This window comes from Eutrema salsugineum, unplaced genomic scaffold, assembly GCF_000478725.1.
Source record: "Eutrema salsugineum unplaced genomic scaffold, Eutsalg1_0 scaffold_7, whole genome shotgun sequence".
Taxonomy (NCBI): Eukaryota; Viridiplantae; Streptophyta; class Magnoliopsida; order Brassicales; family Brassicaceae; genus Eutrema; species Eutrema salsugineum.
This window is the reverse complement of record NW_006256486.1, coordinates 3506384-3528670: the sequence shown is the minus strand read 5'-3', so window position 1 is coordinate 3528670 and position 22287 is coordinate 3506384. Positions and strand designations below refer to the sequence as shown.

At 38.3% G+C, this 22287-nt stretch overlaps 1 protein-coding gene across 1 annotated transcript; it reads right to left on the bottom strand.

The window, feature by feature from the left end:
* Positions 1-11397: 11397 nt before the first annotated feature.
* On the bottom strand, positions 11398-14956 carry LOC18011266 (polyadenylate-binding protein RBP47A). The gene is made up of 6 exons (XM_006393172.2): positions 14329-14956; positions 13203-13683; positions 12937-13019; positions 12732-12862; positions 12536-12629; positions 11398-11883 (listed from the first exon to the last, which is right to left on the bottom strand). Exons 1-6 carry the CDS (start codon positions 14734-14736, stop codon positions 11755-11757), a joined length of 1326 nt encoding a protein of 441 aa, XP_006393234.1. The 5' UTR covers positions 14737-14956; the 3' UTR covers positions 11398-11754.
* Positions 14957-22287: the final 7331 nt, after the last annotated feature.

The window sequence follows — 22287 nt, the reverse complement described above, 5'->3', positions numbered from 1 at the left end:
AGGAATAATACCATATCAACCGTGACAACCATATAGCTACCAAGATACGGGTTTTAATAATCAATTTGTACAACAGCAGGGAGTCACGACGAACCAGCTAGCTTCACAAATCGGTAGACTTGAACAGTCCATCCAACAACTCGTTATGACGAACGAAAAAGCATCTTAAGACATAAACGTGAAAGTGGACTGCATGTACAATGATCTGAATGGTAAGTTTGAATCTTTATCTTCGCACGTCAAAAAGTAAGATGTGCAAGTCGCCCAAACAGCCGACTCTATGAAGAGGCAAAGTGGAGTTCTTCCAGGAAGAGTTGAAGATAACCCTAAGAAGTTTTGCAACGCCATAACCACATTGCCCGAAGAAGAGGCCGGAACCGATGGAAAGAAAGAAGAAACCCCAATCTTTGTACCATTGTACAAGGATATCGATCCCAAGCAGCCACCGTTTAAGGTACCTGAACGATCACCGTTTCAAAGGCTTACAAAAGCCGATGATCCGGGACGTTTTGTTTTCCAATGTTTCATTTCAGGAATCAAGTTTACAGACTGCTTGTGCGATTCCGGAGCCAATGTCAACATCATGTCTAAGACATTTGCCGAAAAATTGGGCATAAAAACCTTAAGGACATCGACGGTTAAGGTTATCTTTGGAGATTCATCTCAGAAAGATACTGAAGGGGCGATTCATGATCTACAAGTTCTAGTGGGAGATAAGATTGTTCCAGCAGATTTCCAAGTCCTGTAGATGGATAAAGACAAGGAGAGGCCACTCATTTTCGGGAGACCATTCCTAGCTACAGTAGGAGCAATAATCGATCACGCAAACCGGCATGCTGTTTTCCTCAATGTGGACAGAAAAAGGTACTATCCTACTATCTTAGATGAATTTCCAAGCAAAGGAAACAGGACAAAAGAGAAAGAAAAGGAGAAGCCGAAAGCTTTTGCAAAGATCAAGATCATCATTCCACCGGATGCAACATAAACTAGTGAGGACCAAATACAGGAGCTGATCGAAAACACAAAAAGGGTTTTGAACAATATTAAAGTCCGACAGAAGAATAAAGGGAAGAAGACAGCTCCTCAAGGAGAAGAAGTAAAACCTCCAGCAACCGGAAGTAATAAAGGCACATCAAGTGGAGTGCCATTTAAATCAGTCTGATTCCTAATGCTTACGTCGAGCTAAACGACTTAAAACAAAAGCGCTTAATGGGAGGCAACCCATTTAGGTACTCTTTCTTTTAGTTTTCCTTTCCTTTTTACAATTTATGCTTTCTTTTTCTTTTTAAGTTTTAGGTATGTTATAAAACAAAAACACAAAAAAATCAGAAAATTAGAAAAACCAAGAAGAAAAGGTAGGTTTTTAGCTGCTCGGCCCGGCAAAAACGAGAAGATTGGACAATAGGCCGCAGGAAGAAGAGCCGCGGTCGTGACCGTTCAACCCGCGGCCAAGGGTGCATCGACCGCGGCACCGTGAACGTGACCGCGGCCGAGCCCTTAACCACCGCGGTCGCGCGTCTCCTGACCGCGGCCGTTGGTCGTTGAGGTGATGCCGCAGATTTCTGCCGTTTTTTGGTATTTCCCGGTGTTGCCTGGTGATTCCCGGTGATTCCCGGTGTTTCCCGAAATATTCCCGGTAAAACCCGAAAAGATCCTCCGTAAGTTTTAAACTTTAATAATGTGCAAACAAGAAAAGGTAAGTTCCCGTAAACTTAAAAATTTCCAGAAATTTTCCGTTTTTGTTTCAAAAACGCTTTTTAAAGAAAAGAAACAAACTTTTTGGATCAAAACTCTTTCTTCTCTTCTCTTCCAAAAGACTTACAGATTTAGGAGAAAGAACACATTTTTCAATTCTTAAGCTTTTTAAGAGATTTTTGGCTCAAACCTCACTCTTTTTCAAAGCTGATTTCAATTCTGCCATCAATTCTCTCTTTCCAGCAAGGTATGAACCTCAAACTCACCACTCTTACTCGATTTTGAACTTAGGGTTTTCTTTAAAAACCCAAAATCTTGGTCTATTGATGGTGGAAATAGCTTAAGAATGATAGATTATCCATTTAGGTTATCTAAAAATCGATTTTAGCACCTAGCTTAAGAGAAATTGAGATTTTTGAAATTTGGATTCTACATGCTTAATAGAAATCGAATTTGGAACAGCAAAATTGATGAATTTGATTTAGTCTTGTGTGATTAGTGATTAGTATTGGGTAATCTTTAGAATTTACATGGAAATTGCTCATCAAAACCGATTTTTAGAAGATTTCTATGTTAAGAACATCAAAAATCCGAATTTAGTCATGAACTACTTGATTTCTCTGGTTCAATATAAATTTTGCTTGCTCATGGTTTTAATTAATTTCTTTATACTAGTATTAGTGTAACAGATCTTAATGTGTTAAAATCAGCATCCATATTCACTCTTTTTCAAAGAATCATTTCATTTTGCAGAAAATGGACGAAACCAGATCCCGAAGGAGCCGTCGAACGGGTGGCAGCTCCGAGGACATTCCCGATGATGCTACTCTAGGAGAGTACATGCTGAACCAAGCCAGACCGAGAAGAAAAAGCTATGTGATGAGATTGCTCCAGCACTCAAGAGAAACACGAGCAGCTCCCGAGCCACCACAAATTCGATACATTGGAAGGGAGACAAACCCGAGAGTGGACTATGCAAGACGTTTCAAGAAGCTGAACATCAAACCCACGCCTTGCATTGATTATCATACACTAGAGATGCTTGGAATCAGAGAGGATGTGATCTGGTACATCGATGTACTTAAGCTGAGACCCTACATGGAGCTGAACCTTCCGACTTATCCTGAGCTAGTCCGTGAGTTCTTAGCGACTATTACACTCCACCACACGAAGAGGAGGAACCCCAGAGCATCAGATGACATCTTGTCATTCTCTATCCGCGGACAGCCTTATTCTCTCACCATTTCCAAGGTTTGTGAAGCTCTTAAGCTTCCATACACTGATGGCATTTACCTTGAAGATGAACCTGATCTTAACCTGTGGAGAGAGATGGGTCATGGAACCTATGATAGTGGGAGATCGAAATCAGCCCTTCTTAGCCACCCAGCAGTGAGAGTTGTGCACAAACTCTTAGCACACACGATCTTCTCTAGAGCCAACATGGGAAGTGTTTTGAAGACTGAGCTCATTACACTTCAGATTCCGTTTATGGACGACCCACGACTTGCTTGCTTTGCCTGGATCATAGCTCAGAACATGGTAAAGGTGAAGCATGATTTACATGGTTGCGAGGACGCTACTCCAGCTTTTGGGAGTGCTATTACAGCGATACTACAGGCTTTAGGATTCGATTTCTCATCTGATGATCCACTTCCCGATGCCTGGTATGATCTACTTTATCTCTCTCGCGATCACACTATCTCTCGTGCCGCTTTCGATCCAGACAGGTTTGGTTACAAGTATTACAGTGGCACTGAGGAGCACCGAGTCAGCTTGCCTTCAGCATCTATCCCGAGATTGTGCAACGGAGGACGCCCTCGTTGGACTCCAGTATCCGATGATTTTCTGCCATCTGTACCTCGTCTACCATTCACCATTGGCCAATACATAGTGGCAAAGGCGAAGCGTGATGCAGCTGCGGCCCGTGCTCATTTTCAGCCATATATTTCGACCGGCCACACCTCATCATCTACATCATCACACACTCATTCCGATCTGGAGCGCATAGTTGAGAGACAGGGACGACGCTTTGAGCGCGTTGTCACCTTCTTACAGGAGCAGCACCAGTTCGCAGACGACACTTCGGAGGATGAGTGATTGATCAGCACTTCACTACCATCACGGTTCTATCATCATTTTCTTTTCTTTTATCTTATTTTATTTTATTTCGCTTTTATTCACCATCTTCTCACCAACTTTTTCACACTGGGAACAGTGTGATTTAAGTCTGGGGGAGGACGTCTATCCGTACTAATCATTTTCCTGCTTTGCTTTTAAATTTCAAGTACTTTTTAAATTTTAATATGTAACCTATTCGACATTAAGTATTTTTCAGGAATGTTTGACGCAAAACTATGATGATTTAGACCTGCACACTTCTACACTATGCATGATAGCTCATTTGTGGTTAGCACTAGACTAGTCAGTAGCTAGAATACTTGCACTACGAACTCCCACCAGAGGACTTCTATTCATGGAGATTCTTTCTGACAGGATATACTAGCTCATTTTATGTGGACTTAATATTGATATCTAATTTTCTCATCATTGATTTTAGGCAGGCATCGATATACACATCTAGGACGTCTTTTACCATCACTTTCACCACTATTTGTCGTCCTAGATGACCAGTTTATCTTTATCTGGTACCATACCCTAAACCCAAAACCCTTGTTTTTCAATCCTCATGCATTCTCTCTTTAGTTTATATCAGCAGATATGTGCAAAAACGTCGGAGAGAAGAGGAGCGACGCAGTTTTCAGTCACTCACAAAGGAGACTGAATGGAATTTGGAAGGAAGAGTATCAGAAACATAATAAAGCTTTACAAGACAGATATTAACTGGTAAATTCGTGCTCTCTAAGACTCTATATCTAAAGGTGTTCCCTTTCTTTAAAAAAAAAAAAAAAAAAAAACGTGAAAAGAAAAAAAGGGGACCAAAAGCCTAATGAGTCTTAGATTGTCGAAATTTGTGGGGCAATGAGCAACCACTATTCGTTTAAGGAGCTATTGTTTCGAAAGATTTACAAAAATCTAAGTCTGGGGGAGTTTGGAGAGAACCTGAGGAAGAAGACCATGAATCTATGTCAAGAAGAAAGTGACTGAAAACTGTGGACACCAACAGCTTCACTCTCTCTTGCGGTTTTGCATAATATCATGCATCCTCCAGATCTTCAGGTAACCCTTAAACACTTTAAGCCCTACCCCCAAAATAATCCTTCTTGAGACCTAGCCTAGATTGCCTTGCCTAGATTTTCTTTGATGAGAACCACCGAGATTTTTAATGAATGTTAAGAGCTAGTTGACTGGAAGTTAGATCTTAGTGCATAGATTTCTGCATGACGGATTAACGGACTAGTTATGCCTGTATTGCTAGTGAGAATTTTCTAGGCTATTCCCGATTGATGCATACTGATTGATATTGGTCTAGAAGTTTGGTCTCTGAGATTTTGTTTAGTTCCTGCGTTTTCAAACCTCTCGCCGAGATTTAGCTTTTGTTTTGTTTGAGGACAAACAAAAGACTAAGTCTGGAAGAGTTGATAACACCGGATTTTGACCATTTTTATGGATCATTTTAATATCTTTTACAGGTGTTTTTACTCCATTTTCAAAGGTTTTCAAAGGATTTCTATGTTTCCGGATTTTAAAAGACTTTTCAGGTAATTTGGGATAAAGAGGCACAAAATAGAACAAAAAGACTCTTTTGGATAAATGCAGACCGTCAGAACTCTCATGGAGAGACGAAGACTTTCTCACCGTCTGATCACCCTCAAAATTGGACAACTTATAGAAGAATCAACTAGCTTTCAAATGCACTTGGTTTGGAGACATTCCAACGGTTGGATCTCAAGATATTTCATTAGCCCCGGAGCCATTCGAAGTCGGTCAGCAACTCACCCGACTGCGGCCAACAAGCTATTTGCCGCGGTCAGAAGCTTCCCGACCGCGGCCAACAAGCCAATCCCTGCGGTCACAACACTCCCGACCACGGCAATCAACCTCCGAGTTAAAGCCCACTTATCTGAAGCCCAAAGTCATTCTCAGCCTCAATTCCGGAACCCTAGAGACCATGGAGTATTGGAGACTATAAATACATGTCATTTAGGTCGTTTTTAGGAGAACCCTTCATACTTTACAGAAACCCTTTTCCTTTAGCCGTTTTTATGAGATTTTTGTAGAAGATTGTTCAAGTCCGAGTTCTTCAATAGAGAAGCTTTCTTTACCTCTTTTCTTTACTGTTTTTCATTACTTTTATTAAAACCAATGATGATGTCGAACTCAGCCATGTCTGAGTAGATCCCGAGTTGGGCTTAGGGTTCCCGAAAGGGGCTCTCATAATCGATTAAGACATCTAGGTTTATAGATCTGGGATTTCGACCTGTTCTCTGTTTATTCTTGTTCTTATTGCATGTATGCTTGATTGATCACCTAGTATCTGATCTAGATAGTTAGTGTTGCGAAAGTTTTCATTAAGTATCAGCCCTAGGATGAAACAGGCGATTTTTCCATAGGAGTGGAAATCTACTAGCGGCGAGATCGTGAGTATTGACGAGTCTTGTGCAGCTCTTGCGTTCTCTCCCTTCCAGGGCCAGAGTGGAAACCTACTGGTCAGGGTTGCGAGAAACAGTTGGTTATGATCACGACAGTGACGTAGTCATACTGCCGTACTCTAGCTCTAGAACCCATATATCGTTATCCGTCAATCCCAATCTATCTACCCTAGTGTTAAAACCGATTATGATCCCTTAGAGTTTCCAAAAGCTCAGCGTTTTTAGCCATAGTTTACAATTCCATCGATTTTTATTTGCTTACTTAGATCTGCATTTCAATTTCCTTAGTTCGATATTTACTTGCTTTACTAGTCTTTCATTCGATATTTACTTGCCTTATTAGTCTTTCATTCGATATTTTACTTGTTCTATTGCCTTTCATTCGATTTCTTTACTTGCTTTTTAGGATAGATTTATTTGCTTTCTTTTGTTTTAGTTTAATTTGTGACAAACAACCAACCTTTAAAAACCAATCTAGTCTAGACATAAAGTTAAAAACCGTAGAAGAATACCAGGCACACAAATCTCTGTGGATTCGATCCCTAAATACTGCAACTGATTAGTTGTGCACTTGCGGCTTTCATTTGTTTTGTTAAGGGTAAAACTTGTTCCCTCACGCAGTTGACCGACACACCAGACTACAAGTGCATCCTCCACACTTACATGCAGGTGCTGGTTCATAGTTTGTGAGATCTTCCAGAAGCACATGAAGCATCCCAAAGTAATCTATCACACTGATATTGCCTTGTCTCAACTGTGCCAACTCAGCCGAGCAGTACAAATTGTCAAGGAAAAGCTGTTATATGGTTAGTGTATTGAGGAAAGATGACAAAGCTGAGCTGGAAGCCTGATCCATTCCAGCACACTCTACGGATAAGTCCTCGCCAAGTCTATTGATACCCCAGTTCAAACAGGACTTATTGCTATTGATTCCATGATCCTGATAGGACGCGGCCAGCGAGAATTAATTATTGGTGACAGACAGACCAGTAAAACAGCAGTAGCCACTGATACAATTCTCAATCAACAAGGTCAAAATGGATTTCCTGAATTCTCGGTCCATTTTTTTCAGAAAATCTGTCTTTGATCTCTTTCCACAGCTTGGATTCTCTTTGTTCGCCAAAGTCCTCCTCACTTTTGGATCAACAGTATTGAGAATCCAAAGTGCCACCATGGAGTTCGCCTAGAACCAGTCTTCATACTCTGTCGCGTCTTCTTTTGGTTTCACGACGGTTCCATCAACAAACCCATATTTCTTCTTGACTTTCATCGTCATTCTTATCGCCTGAGCCCACTCGGCAAAGTTATCTCCGTTAAAATGAACATGTGCAATTATCGCACCTGGATTCTCATTCGCGGCAAATTGGTAAGCCAACAACAATGTCTTCACTTGCTCAATTATCTTCCCGTCTCCACCAGTCATTGGGCTTGTCGAGGTTGTTTGAGAACCTTGCTCTGATACCATGAAATAATGAGAATAACGATGGTAAATTTTTTCTGTGTCTTATTGAGATGAAACCTTACAATATATATACAATCAAGAGGATCTCTAAACCTAGACGCAGAGAAATAACTCTCGTATCAGTTGCTATTCTGAGTTACCAAAAACAGAGTATAATAATATATATAGATATACATGTCGTATTACTCAAATCTCTGAAAGATATTTCCGTCGAACGTCTTCCCGCTCAACATCTTGTCTATGAATCGAATGAGTTGTTTAGTTGAGGGAGTATTATGCAACACAGTTGGTGCAGTCTAATCAAAAATTGAACTTAATTGGCACCGAAATAAAAATAAACCATTCAGCTCTATTTTTCATTTATATCTTAGTCGAACAATAACTTAGTTCCTATTACATTTGAATTCTAGGCGAAACGTTGGAATGATATAATTCATTTTTTTCACAAATGCTATCGTTAAGAGACACTTCACATATCACACACATTAAAATATATTCATTTTTTTGGTCGAAAAATAAATTCTTAATATACACATACATATGTCATTGTTTAATGTTTCACGGACTAGATGAGAATAATTTATATTTTAAGAAAATAAAAGTTAAATAGAAGTTTATTATAAAAAAAATAGGGTCGGAAATGTAAAACATCGCTCATTTGTGAAGATAAAATATCAAAACACCACTTTTTATGAAATGAAAAAGTTATTTTAAAACTCCACTTTTGTAAAACGGAAGGAAATATGATCTTACAAAAATTTATAAACATGCTAAGGTTGTCTTGATTTGGGTAAAAATTGTTGTCTGGATTTGGATGAAACCGTTTTCCCGTGAACCAATTTCTGACATGAAATGCATGATCGTAACTTGTAGTGTTACCACTTACCACATACCACTTACCTTGATTATTCGCTGTATAATTAAATACGCAAAATAAAAGTTTCGATCCACGACATGACACAATTATGCTCGTTCTCTCATTTGATTCCAAATCAAATTCAAACAAACCAAATGACGTCATCCGACCAGAATGTTTTCTTTGCGTCTAATAGTTCAATGAATCCGATTTTTATAATGACTTTTTCTTTTACACTCATTTTGTAATACTCCTGTCTCAAGTCTCCTGAAATAATCGAAAATCATATTAGGTCATCTAACCACATTCGATTAAACACCACATTCGATTAATAAACACTTGATTTGGTCGTTTCAGGTCTGCTAGGAAGGAAAACATCCATGTAACAACCTATTAGACATTACAATCAAAACTAATCTAAAATGATAAAAAAAAAAAAAAGAAGATGAGAGGTGAGTAATTAAATTACTCAGTAAGAATGAGTCTTAAACAATCCATCTATCAATTCTAGACATAATATGAAATGACATATAAAAAATCTAAACCTAAAACAGGTTCAAGAAAAGACTTCACCAATCAACAACTAATTATTTCAAACTAAACAATAAATCAATTTTTCTTAATCCATTCCATTTCCATTTTCAGCCATTAACCTCATGGATAACTGAGCCACAACTACTAGATGTTGAAGTGCCTATCATTCATAAAAGACCAATAACAAGACAAAAAGCTAAAATCCTCCAACACAAGTATAACCAAGACATAATGCAAGCAATGTTTCAAGTGGAAGCCGAGAGAAAACCATGATCAAGAGAAGTCTCATAATGAAGCCTAACAACAGCAAGTTTGGACCAGACTACTTAGAGATTGTCAAGAGATAGGAAATGGTCTAACTCCAAAGAATCAAGACTTCTGGCCCTTTTACCAAATCAAGCCCAAGTCTACATGTTCACCATCTCGCCAATGAATCTAGACACTTAAAGGGGGAGGTTCAAGCTTGGTCAAAGACACACTAATCTCGCTTCATCAGGTAAGGTAAGTCTTCAATCAATTTGAATTCTTTGACTAACCGATTTCATTTATCTTTGATCTTAATGCAGCGACAATGTAGATTAGTAGTCTTTTCCTTTGATGTTGCATTTTCAAATTAAAAACCTTGTTGTTTTGAATCTTCACTTTTAGAAGTCTTGTTGTTTTGAATATTTTATTTTTCTTGAGTCTAAGCTGCTAGAACCATTATATAAGGTCTCATTACAGTTTTGTAATTATTTACTTTTGATATTAATAAAAGTAGAATTTTTTTAATTGAGTTTTCTGAGTAAAACTTGTTCATCTCTTTTCTAGTATAAATAAAATGATAGAGTACAGATAATTTAAAATATTTATCTTTTTTGAACGTTGAATAATAATATATTAGAAAAAAAAATATTAAAAGGGTTAACAAAAAAAAAAAGAAAAGAAATTTTGCCAAATGGGGATCCGAAGTAAAAAAACGTCATTTTTCAAATGTGTGACTAAAACTCTTCTGATAAATGTTTCACCTTTGTTTCTGGAATGGTTAAATATGCCTATTAACGCTTCAAACTCTTTGTAAAGTATTTATCTATACATATGCAACGGTAAGTAAATAAATTGTATGTTTTCATATTTTTGCATAAGACATAACATGCTAATATATTTATATGAGTACATATTTTATTTTTGGAGTAAGATGATTGCACCAAACAAGCTAACAATAATCTCATCAACGGTAGGATTTATGTTGTGATATTCTTTTACTTATAACCCAAGAAGACATCAAACTGCTACAATCTCATTTAGAAAATAAATAGACTACAGTCATTCGATTCTTTTTTTTCGTCTAAAATTTTTATTGATATTCAGAATTATTGGAAAACAAATTATTACATAAACAAATATATCCATCAAATAATGAGGCCTACAATAAAAGGAGTGAATCTGACTATATTTTTTTGCTGAAAATCCTTACTCAGTAATGTATTATTTAACTCGTTATTTTTCATCTGTGTTCGATCTTCTCCAGATGCAAAGTGTGTATGGATAGCATCTTTGGGCTAAAACTCAAATTTGCACACTGCATGATAAACCCCAATTCATCCAATAATAACACTAAATTATTAACCGTTTGATACCAACACTTCTGTATCATCGTCATTCTAAAAATCTTTGACTTTGATTTTCTTCTGATGTGATCCCAATAGAGATCAACACCTCCTTTTCATTGTTATCTAGGAAACTTGCTGATCGTTTTACACAAATTTCTTCCTAAATATGTATCTCCACAATAGAAATCCTTGGATCCCAAATGTGGTGAATTTGTACATATATATAAATCTGAATTGGATAACAGACCAAACAAATAACCAATTAAGGAATGTCTGTTTGGAAAAAAAAAAAGAGAGAAAAGATAAGCCTATGGAAGAGGAATTGAAGTCATAGTGGATTTAAATGCCCCAAAAAAGTGGTGAAATATTGCATGTCACCAAATGTGTATTGGTGACAGTTCATGGAAGTAGGAAAGATCTCGGCAAACACGATCAAACCGTAGTCCGTTGAAAGTTATATATGGAGAAGAAAAGTGAAATGATGAGAATTCTCACCAACAAAGATGGGCAAATGCGGAATTATCTACCCACTCCCATTTGGTGAGTCGAAGATGGTGTTAAAGGTTTAGAGTTTAAGATTTTCTCGGAATTTCGAGTATTCTTCAAAAGTTTTGGGGTTTCATGAACCATTTTCTTAGAATATGAACTTTTGGTGGGAATAAATCGAACAAAACACGTGTAAAAACTACCAAAGTACTGCAAGCTAAATAATTGATCCAAACGATTTGGAAAATCACTTATTGTTGACCAAACTCTGACTTTGAGGAAGTCTCGGTAACATGACAAATAAACTTAAGAAAGTTTGAAAATAAAATTCAAGTTTCAGACAACCTCAAAATTTTGACAGAGACTGAGACAGCAAGATAAGCAAAAATATCAAATCCAGGATACAAAACCCTCTTTTGACTAAAGAGAGGTTTTTTAGTTTTGTTGTTGCGAGCTAACCCCTGAACCAACAACTTTATCATCGGATCGCTTTGACATTCCGATGGTTTGTTTTGAAACCAAGTCCCCGTAAGTCCAGGACTTACGTGATTTTCTGATGACAGAGACATACCAACACTTTCAAGAAGCTCCCGGGACAGCAGCTGTAGCAGTAGCATACATGTTTGAGTCCTGATTAGCATAACCGTTGTTGTAACCTTGTCCTCTTGAGTATCCTCCGTTCCATTGGTGGCCCGAGTCTCCTCTCCACTGTCATTTTCATTACAGTTAGAAGTTGAACAAATTTTGTGAATGGAATAACCATTCAACAGAATATTACAGGTAAAAGGCTACCGAGTAGGTTAATCATCCATGATGCAGACTTGATAAAGGATTTACTCAGTCATGGATGCAAATGCCAGAAATAGTTGACTCAACGCGTTGATTAAGTTTAACTAGTCTGATTACAACAACTTAATGGAGACTTAAGACAAAAATGAAACTAAAGACAACCTCTATAGATTATATAGGTCGCTAAATCATTAATCTTGAAAGCTATAAATCTTTTCAATCCTAAGAAACACAAACAGGACCATCATAACTGTTTCAGAATTGGACAATGTTCAGAGAGATGACAAGTGGCCCCAAGGAGACAGGCACTAGATTTGCCAATCAAAATAGTCAACGGAAACCGTGGGAAGGTGCTAGATTCCACTAGGTCTTTATGTCACGCAATACACCTACTCTCCATTGTCAACCACTGACTTTGACTTTAAGGATTTCTATAACTTTATAGAGACAGAAAAAAAAAAAGAACGATAAAACTAACTTTGACCTAGACCATGCTAATAGAAATGCATATAAGATTCCATTAATATTGAACACACTAAATGTCTAACTCAAGATGATTTTTTTCTGGTACCTGTTTGTTGGGGCTTCGTCCCCAAGAAAGCCGGACAGTGTTTTTCCCGATGACTGTCCCGTTCAAGTTCTGGATCGCATCTTCAGCACTCTGCCTGTCAAAACCAATGGCACGTCACTTTGCAACAACCCATCTCTACTGTTAAATAAACATCTACGGGATTGAAACAAGTCCCGCGCACAGGACAAGTTAGTACCTGTTACCAAACTGGACAAACCCGCATCCTTTTCCTACTGGGATCTTCACAGACACAACTTCCCCGAACTGAGCAAAAGGTTGCATGAGATCTTCTTCAGTAACATCAGCGTCAAGGCCGCCAACAAATATCTGCAATGTAATAAAAAGACAATTGAGCAGTGAGGAATACTGTTGCTGCCAGAGGAATAGCTAGGAGAACTCACTGTTGAGTTATTTGATTCCCCATCAGACATTGAACCATGAGCCATAGAACCATTTCCTCCATGTCCACCAGCCAATGTCAGAGCTAATCCAATGAAAACATTACAATTCACTCAAAACTTATATTCACATTCACAGGAACTCGCTTACTACTCCGGTGAAGACAGACAACTAAAAGTCATAAAAGAAACAGATAAAAAAACACTTGAATACATGTTAAGTTAACTGTAGAATACATGAAGTGACAAAGATTATACCATCAACTTACCTTGTGAACCATTTTGTTGACCGTAAGCAGCGGCTCTTTTAGGGGTTGCAATACCGACACGCATTGGCCTGCTTGAGCAGAAAGCACCATTCATTTCGTTCATAGCTCTTGATCGCTCGTTCTCATCACCAAACCTGACAAACCCGTAGCCTTTGGAACGGCCAGTGTTGGAATCGATCACAACTTTTGCGCCTTTGACAGAAGGATATCCAGCAAAAGTCTCAAGCAGTACAGTATCAGTGACATCTGGAGCCAAATCTCCTACAAATATCGATACATCTGGACCATTTTCTGATGCCCTTTTCTCACCGGTGCTGAAAGATGCCCAGTTTAAACGGAAGGGCTGCTCTGCGTTCGGCATTGTTACACCGCTATAGCTCTGAAGAACCTCCTCAGCTGCTGAACGTGAAAGGAACTCGACAAAACCATACCCTTCTGACTGACAAGTTTGCTTGTTGCGTATAACTTTCACAGAAGAGACCTGCACCATCACCAAAAACAAGAAACCAGAAAGAATATGAAACCAGAGTCGAACAAGCTTATAATGGAGAACACACACAGATTTTTGATAGAAAATAAGTTAAAACAGAGTGTTTTTAAAGCTAAAACAGAGTGTTGTTGAAAGGCATATGCACAACGATTTCTTAATGAAAAGACAACATTTGAGAAATGATCTCGTTACATGATTGGAGTGTTTATATTTTCCAATAACCAGAAAGGTCCTCTAAACGTGGCAAAGGTACTTTTCTTGCCTTATGAAAAAGAACTTTAAAGTTGTCTTTTTTAGGTCAACGTAGTTCTTCATTACCCTAAATGTCAAACCTTTAGGCTTCTACGCAATCACAATTGTCACTTAGATCTAAAACCCCAATCAAGAAGTGCAAAAAAAAATGAGAAACTTGCCAAATTTTACATTGGATTCACAGTAACGAATCTTTCCAATAACTGAAAACAACAACAAAAAAAATTCTCGGATCTGCAAACTGTGTTACATCTATCACTTTCCATGTCAGATGAAAAACAGAATTATTCAACAATCAAATCAAATCGATCTGGAATTCAAAAAAAAAACACAAACCGAACATCATAACAACAAAAAGAACGAGAGAGAAGAAGAAGACAAGACCTCATTGGTGTGAGAGAAACAGGTATGAAGATAAGCCTCGTCCATCCAATGAAGAAGATCACCAACCCAAAGTGTCTTGACATCATCTCCACCAGATCCAACACGTTGATGATGATGATTCTTCTGCTGATGATTCTGATTCTGATAAGAAGAAGCAGCAGCGTATTGAAACTGAGGATGCTGATAATGAGCTTGGTTATACGGAGCGTATTGGTGAGGATACATCATCATCTGTTGCTGCTGCATCATCGCCATAGCCGCCGCTGGATACTGCATCGCCGCCATCCATTGTTGTTGTTGCTGCCACTGTTGTTGCTGCTGAGGCGGCGGAGTCGATTGTTGCAACGGTGGCGTTGCTCCGGCGGATGTAGCCAACGCAGAATCTGAGCCGTTGTTTGTCGTCTGCATCTTTTTTTAAAAATTTACGATCCGATCTGATCTGGAAAACACACACACCACCTCCTCCTCAAGAAATTTCCAAATTCGGTCTCACTCTCTCTCTCGAGTATGGAGAAAGGTTATAGCTTTGGTGGAGCTGTGGAAATGGCGGAAACCGAGAGAGAGAGAGGATTAGATTTGGTCTTTCGAAGATAATGGAGGCGGAGAGAGAGAGAGAGAGAAGAGTGTGGATTCGGAGGGTTTAAGGCTTTTTTTTTGGTCTTTCGCTTAGGTCTGAGAGAGAAGTGGTGGGAACGTGGGGCCCAGTTACGTCTTCTCAAAGCTCTGTTTTTTTTTTTTATAATAGATCCAACGGTTCTGATTCGACCGTAGTTTTAGGGTTGACATTAACTGATGACAGTTGATGAGATGATACAATGTGCGAAATCAGGCAAATAAATATTTTGTTGGGGGGTAAAACACTAATATCGATTTTGAAAAATCTTTGAATGTTGGTTGTTATTGGGATAAATGGATTCTCTACAAAATAAGTTCATAACTAAGAAATAAATAAAAAATAGGAATTCCAAAATAAAATAAAAAACTAATAAAAAAACTTAATTAATATCTATACTATTAAAACATCAGTCTTTGTTCTAAAACATAGCCATTTAGGTGTTTGAGTCGAGTCACTAAACAAATGATCAGATTGATGTAGTTAAAAATAACTAATTAGGTTTGCGGTAAAACGATTAAAAGCATCTCCAACATATCTCTATTTTAGAGGTGAAAATAGAGATTATGCTCCAACCCACCTCTATTTTCACCTCTAAAATAGAGATTGCTATTTTTTCCTCCAAATATAGAGAGATTCTATTTTTTCCCTCTATAATAGAGGTGAAATTTTTTATTTGTAAAGTAGTCCTTTAACTTTTAAATCTTTCTATTTATGCAAAAACTATAATTTTTATGAATATAAATATGATAGATTTGGTTATAGTTAAAAAAAACATATGGTATTGTTAAACATAAAAATTCTCATTGAAATTAAATTACAAAAAAATAATTGCAAATTAAAAATACATAAAAATAAACGAAAAATAACAGCAATTTTTTTTTAATTTATAAATTTTAACTTTTAGTATTATTATAATATGTTGAAACTCTCATAAAAAGTAACATAAGTGGGATTAATTTAAAAATTTTAGTAGTCAAATGTTATTATCACTATAATTTATGAAAACTTTTATAAACAGTAAAATAAAAGATTAATTCACAAATTTTATCTATCAAAGTTAGTAGTATTATAATTTATGTAAGTTTTTATTTAAAAAAATAAGTAGGCTCAATTTATAAATTTTATTAATAAAAGGTGTTAAGAACAAATAACAAATAGAATATATTGAGAATATTATTTTTTAGAAGGAAAAATAGAGGTAACCATTGGAGACAAATGCACCTCTATTTTAGAGTTTTTCTATTATAGAGGAAAAAATAGAGGTAACCATTGGAGATGGTCTAAGAAGTGTTTAATTATTTTTAGGATATAAACTTATAAAGTTGAAAGGCGTAGGATGACTAGTATGTTTTGGGCTAAATTGATTAATGAAAAAAATTACAAACAATACAAAAATATCAAGAAGCTAGAGTAGCCTTGTGAAGCTTATGTTGTGTAAGGCCCACAGTTATTCAGTAGTCAAAATGGTATGGCTAATTGGGCTTATAATTGAATCTATTAACCATCAATATTAGTAAGGCTAAGATTATGGACTTACAATGCACTCTATAAAGAACGAGAATTGAGGGGCGATCGCATTTGCATTGCATGGTCACATGACTCACATCGTCTTTTTCGATGGACTCTCCCACTGGTAACCCATTTCAGTCTACTCGCCGAAACAAAAGCTGAAACCGGAGGGACAAAGTGGCAAATTAAAGTGCTGAAATCCTCATGGGTAAATGGCTAATGAGTAATAACTGTTTTAAGTGTTTTCTCGTCTTTCCTGGTTTGGTTGTTATTGAGCAAGAACTGAGAGCAGGAAGAAGGAGAAGAAGAGGAAGAGAAAATCTGTTGTATTGAATGAATGAAAAGTTGTTATAAGATACTCTTTTATATGATGAAGAGCATTTCCGATTATACCGGTTTACACATTTCTTCCTATACTCTAATAGTTGTCGATCATGTTACGAACTTACAACATATATGGCCTTTGTGTTTATTTCGTGTGTTTAACAGTTGCAGATATATTTATTTTTTGTTCAAAATTAAAAGTGAACAAAATATCGTTTTTTTTGCATCAATTTTAGTGAATGCATAGTTTTGTCTAATGGATGTGGTTAATTATAAAGCTTTTTTTTAAAACGGTTTGGTTAATTATAAAGCTTTAACTAATGATTACACAGCCTTTTAGCACCAAGAAAACAAACAAAAATAATGAGTACAACCAAAAAAAAAGGAAAAACATACTATAATTTAAGACTTTAAGATGATGAAAAAACAGCATCAAATACATTGAACGGCAACTTTTCTCGCAAACACATCATCATCAAAGAAAACAACCAATCAAGCCTTTTTAAGCGAATCTTCAAAACGGTTCGACAAAATCCAAAATCGATTTTAAAGTGGCGATCATTAATAGAATGGCACACGTGTGGTAGGGGGTAATTCGTGGGAGGAGAACGGTTCAACATTCTATAGGTATAGGAGCATTGGATCTGATGTCAAGGAAAGTCTCACAAGATCCAAGCCATGTGCATGCACTCTTGTAATACTCCCCCACAAGTTTTATTTAAACCTTGTCACTAATTACCTTCATATTTATTGCTTATAACTTTTTTTTCACCCTATTTATTGGTACTACATTTAGTATCTTTTTAATGAAATATGGCTGAGAAAAATTGAGACATAATAGGAAAAAACATACTATTATTTACACAAATAGGCACCAAACATACGATATACATTTATTATTTAACTTGTTTAGATATATACCTTGGTTAGAAACTTAGAATTTAAATTTAATAAAATAGAATGAATTTCGTTTTTATGACAAAAAGCTAGTTCTTAATCCTTCAAACTAATCGTATACAATACACCTGAATGCAATCTACACTACAAAAAATTCGCTGAATAACGTCATTCAGTTAACGTTATTTTGTAAACCGACTTTAACATTCTTAAAAAGATGGATTTTAACGTTTGTTTGTTAACCGACTTTAACATTTTAGTGATCTAACGTCGATTGGATCTATTAAACAAAAGCTCATTAGCTAACATTTCAATTGGATCAAAACAAATGCCTTGTTGTGAAAACTTAGAAACTTTATTAATCACTGGAATGTATATATAGAGTACATAGGGAATCTAGGTTAAGTACAATGCCCTGATGGACCTAATGGGCCGGTATAAGAGTCCATATATGATATGTGTTATAACACTCCCCCTTGGACGAGTGAACCGGGTCAGCTACTCAATCGGGATCTCGATAATGCGCTGGGGAATGTTGCCTCATTAAAACCTTACCAGGAAAAACCCAGTGGGACAAAACCATGGTGAAGGAAAAAGAGTACAACACGCATTACTCCCCCTGATTGTAGCATCACTGCAGATCTCTAAGTCTATACATTCCTATCTGTTTGACGAGCTTCCGGTGTGTTGAAGTAGGCAATGATTTGGTGAAGAGGTCAGCTGAATTCTCACTGGATCGGACCTGTTGAACGCTGAGAGTGCCGTTCTTCTGCCAGAGGTTGAGAAGAACTTCGGTAGAATGTGCTTCGTCCGATTTCCTTTGATATATCCTTCCTTGAGCTGAGCTATGCATGCCGCGTTGTCTTCATACATCACCGTGGGCTGTGTGTCTTCGTCCATACCACAATCTCTGCGGATGTGCTGAGTCATGGAGCGCAGCCAGACGCATTCCCTACTAGCCTCATGAATGGCTAGGATTTCAGCATGGTTTGATGAAGTGGCAGTGAGTGTCTGCTTCATTGATCTCCAAGAGATGGCTGTTCCTCCATGCGTAAAAACGTAGCCAGTTTGAGACTTGGCAGTGTGCGGATCTGATAGTTATCCTGCATCGGCGAAGCCGACTAACCCATCTTTATTTTGGTTAGTATAGAAGAGTCCTAAGTCTTGAGTACCTCGAAGGTATCTTAGGAGATGTTTTATACCGTTCCAGTGCCTCTGAATTGGAGATGAACTATATCGAGCGAGGAGGTGACACGGCGAAACATATGTCTGGTCTAGTGTGACTAGCCAGGTACATTAACGCTCCTACAGCACTGAGGTATGGCTTTTCAGGACCAAGGATTTCTTCATCATCCTTTTTGGGACCAAGAGGGTCATCACTTAAGCTTCTAACTACCATTGGGCTGGTCAATGGGTGAGCTTGGTCCATATTAAATCGCTTGAGTACCTTTTCGATATAAGCCGATTGATGCACAAGGATTCCTCCTTTGATGTACTCAAGTTGTAATCCCAAACAGTACTTTGTTTTGCCTAGGTCTTTCATTTCGAATTCTGCTTTTAAGCAGTCGACTGTTTGGGAGATCTCACCAGATGTTCCGAGGATGTTTAGATCATCCATGTATACTGCTATGATTACAAATCCTTTGTTTGAGTACTTCTTGATGAAGATGCATGGACTGATGGGGTCATTTTTGTAGCCTTCTTTGATGAGGTAATCGCTGAGGCGGTTGTACCACATACGCCCACTTTGTTTCAGTCCATACAAGGATTTGTTCAGCCTGATGCAGTATTGATCTCGAGATGCATTTTTGTCTTTTAGTTCAATGTCATCTGGGAGTCTCATATATATTTCGTTGTCCAGGGGCCCATAGAGATATGCGGTTACAACATCCATTAACCGCAGATCAAGATTTTCTCTTATGGCCAGACTTATGAGGAATCGGAATGTTGTTGCATCCACCACTGGAGAATAAGTCTCCTCATAATCGATTCCGGGTCTCTGTGAGAATCCTTGTGCTACAAGCCGTGCTTTGTATCGAACGACTTCACCGAGTTCGTTCCTTTTGCGCACAAAGACCCATTTGTGGCCCACTGGCTTGATGTGTGATGGGGTCCGGATGATCGGACCGAACACGTTTTTGAGTTTGAGACTCTTTAACTCCACGTTTATGGCTTCTTTCCATTTTAGCCAATCTGTTCGATGTGTACACTGTGTTATTGACGTGGGTTCTAGATCCTCTTGCGTGAGCGCAACATCAAGTGCTACTTTGTATGCAAAAAGTGCATTTAAGTCGACTTCTTTTCGATTCCATTGTATTCCGGACATATTGTAATTGATGGAGATCTCATTGTTATCTTCTGAACCTGGAGATTCGGCGTCCCAAACTTCCATTGAGGGTTCATTAGATTGAGTCTCAGCCGCGGCTATGTCTGATATTGCAGGAATCCCGGTTTCGGTTATTGCACCTTTCTTTGATTTCCGGGGATTCTTATCTTTGGAACCGAGAGGTCTGCCCCGTTTGAGACGTGGTGCAGACTCTGTAGCAACTTGGGTCTGTCCCGTTGGGACAGCTATTCGTACTGGTGCATTACAAGCTGGGATGTACGATTTGGTTACTTTGGTCGGGTCAGCAAAGGAATCTGGCAATTGATTAGCTAGCTTTTGATAATGAATAATCTTTTGGATCTCTGAATCACATTCTAGAGTCTGAGGATCTTGCCAATTTAATGATGTTTGATTCCATGAAAGATCTTTGACCAGCTTGTTTGTCTCACCACCTAAAGAGGGATATACCGATTCATCGAATTGGCAATCCGCATATCTGGCCTTGAAGAGATCTCCAGTGGTTGGTTCGAGATATCTTATGATGGTGGGAGAGTCAAAACCAACATATATTCCCATCCTTCTTTGAGGTCCCATTTTGGTTCGATGTGGTGGAGCAATGGGTACATATACTGAACACCCAAATGTTTTGAGATGGGAGATGTCTGGCTCATGACCCGAGAGTAGTTGGGATGGGGAATATTTGTGTTCACTAGATGGCCGGATGCGTATGAGTTCAGCAGCATGTAATACTGCATGTCCCCATGCTGAGGCCGGGAGCTTTGATCTCATGAGTAATGGTCGGGCTATCCATTGAATGCGTTTAATGAATGATTCAGCCAATCCATTTTGAGTATGGACATGTGCTACAGGATGTTCCACGGTTACCCCCATGGCCATACAGTAGTCATTAAACGCTTGTGAGGTAAATTCACCAGCATTGTCAAGGCGGATAGTCTTTAGTGGGAAGTCAGGGAAATGGGCCCGCAATTTTATGATTTGGGCCAAGAACCTAGCGAAGGCTTGGTTCCGAGAGGACAAGAGACAAACATATGACCAACGGGTCGATGCGTCTATAAGGACCATGAAGTACCGGAATGGTCCGGAAGATGGATGTATAGGTCCACAGATATCGCCCTGGATTCTTTCTAGGAAATGAAGTGTTTGTTTAGAGATTTTAACTGGTGAAGGCCGAGTGATCAATTTGCCTTGAGAACAAGCTATGCACATGAGGTGTTGAGGATAAGCTCGGTTTTCTTTGAGGGTATGCCCTTGAGAGTTTTAAATTAGTTTACGCATCATATTTGCACCGGGATGACCGAGCCGGTCGTGCCAAATAGTATAATCAGTAAACCGGGCTTTGAGAGTGGTATTAGCTTCAATCATACTGACTTTAGCATGGTAAAGTCCAGTAGAGAGCGCGGGTATGGTTTCGAGGATTTGTTTATGGCCGTCTACGGTTTTAGTGACTAGGAGGGATTCTTTGTTCCCTTGACCTTGGGTTTCTATGTGGAAACCATTCTGTCTTATATCCTTGAAGCTCAGAAGATTTCTCTTCGAACTAGGAGAATATAGAGCATCTGGTATTTCAAGTTGTGTGCCATTTGATAGCAACACATAGGCATGGCCATATCCTTCGATAAGGTTTGAGGGACCCGCGATGGTGCTAATATTTGCGGTTTGATAGGTTAGGTTTATGAAGTAACTTTTGTTTCTTAAGATAGTGTGGCTGGATCCACTATCTACGACTATGGTTTCCATTTGCTTTTCCACCTTTGGATTTCTGACAGGCTAATGAAACTGGGAGCTAATAGACCTCAGTTAGCCGCTACAAATTCCAAGGATTGATCACCAAAACTGGAGAAGCTGCTGGTTGAAGAAGGAAAAACTCGGATCTGGTTTTTTTTTTTCGGTTGATCGTCGTGTACTGTAAGTGTGCGTGAGGGCGCGTCCGACGTTGGATCGACAAACGGTTTTCACCAGTAGATTCGTCTCGTCGAGGGCTTCGATTTGATATGTAGATCGTCTTCTGGTTCCTCACGGTTTGGAAGATATGCGTCTTTTAAGTTTCGACTTGCTTTTAGGGTTTTGGTGGTGGCCGGATTTATTAGGGTTTTTCGCTCAGAGAGTCTTATCGTGCTGATAACGTGTTGTGAAAACTTAGAAACTTTATTAATCACTGGAATGTATATATAGAGTACATAGGGAATCTAGGTTAAGTACAATGCCCTGATGGACCTAATGGGCCGGTATAAGAGTCCATATATGATATGTGTTATAACATGCCTTT

Excerpts from the sequence above, each read along its gene's own strand:
- LOC18011266 (XM_006393172.2), bottom strand. The coding sequence starts at position 14,736 with ATGCAGACGACAAACAACGGCTCAGATTCTGCGTTGGCTACATCCGCC. Across the intron at positions 12,863-12,936 it reads GGGAATCAAATAACTCAACA|ATATTTGTTGGCGGCCTTGA; the intron begins GTGAGTTCTCCT and ends ATTACATTGCAG. Across the intron at positions 11,884-12,535 it reads GACGAAGCCCCAACAAACAG|TGGAGAGGAGACTCGGGCCA; the intron begins GTACCAGAAAAA and ends TGAAAATGACAG.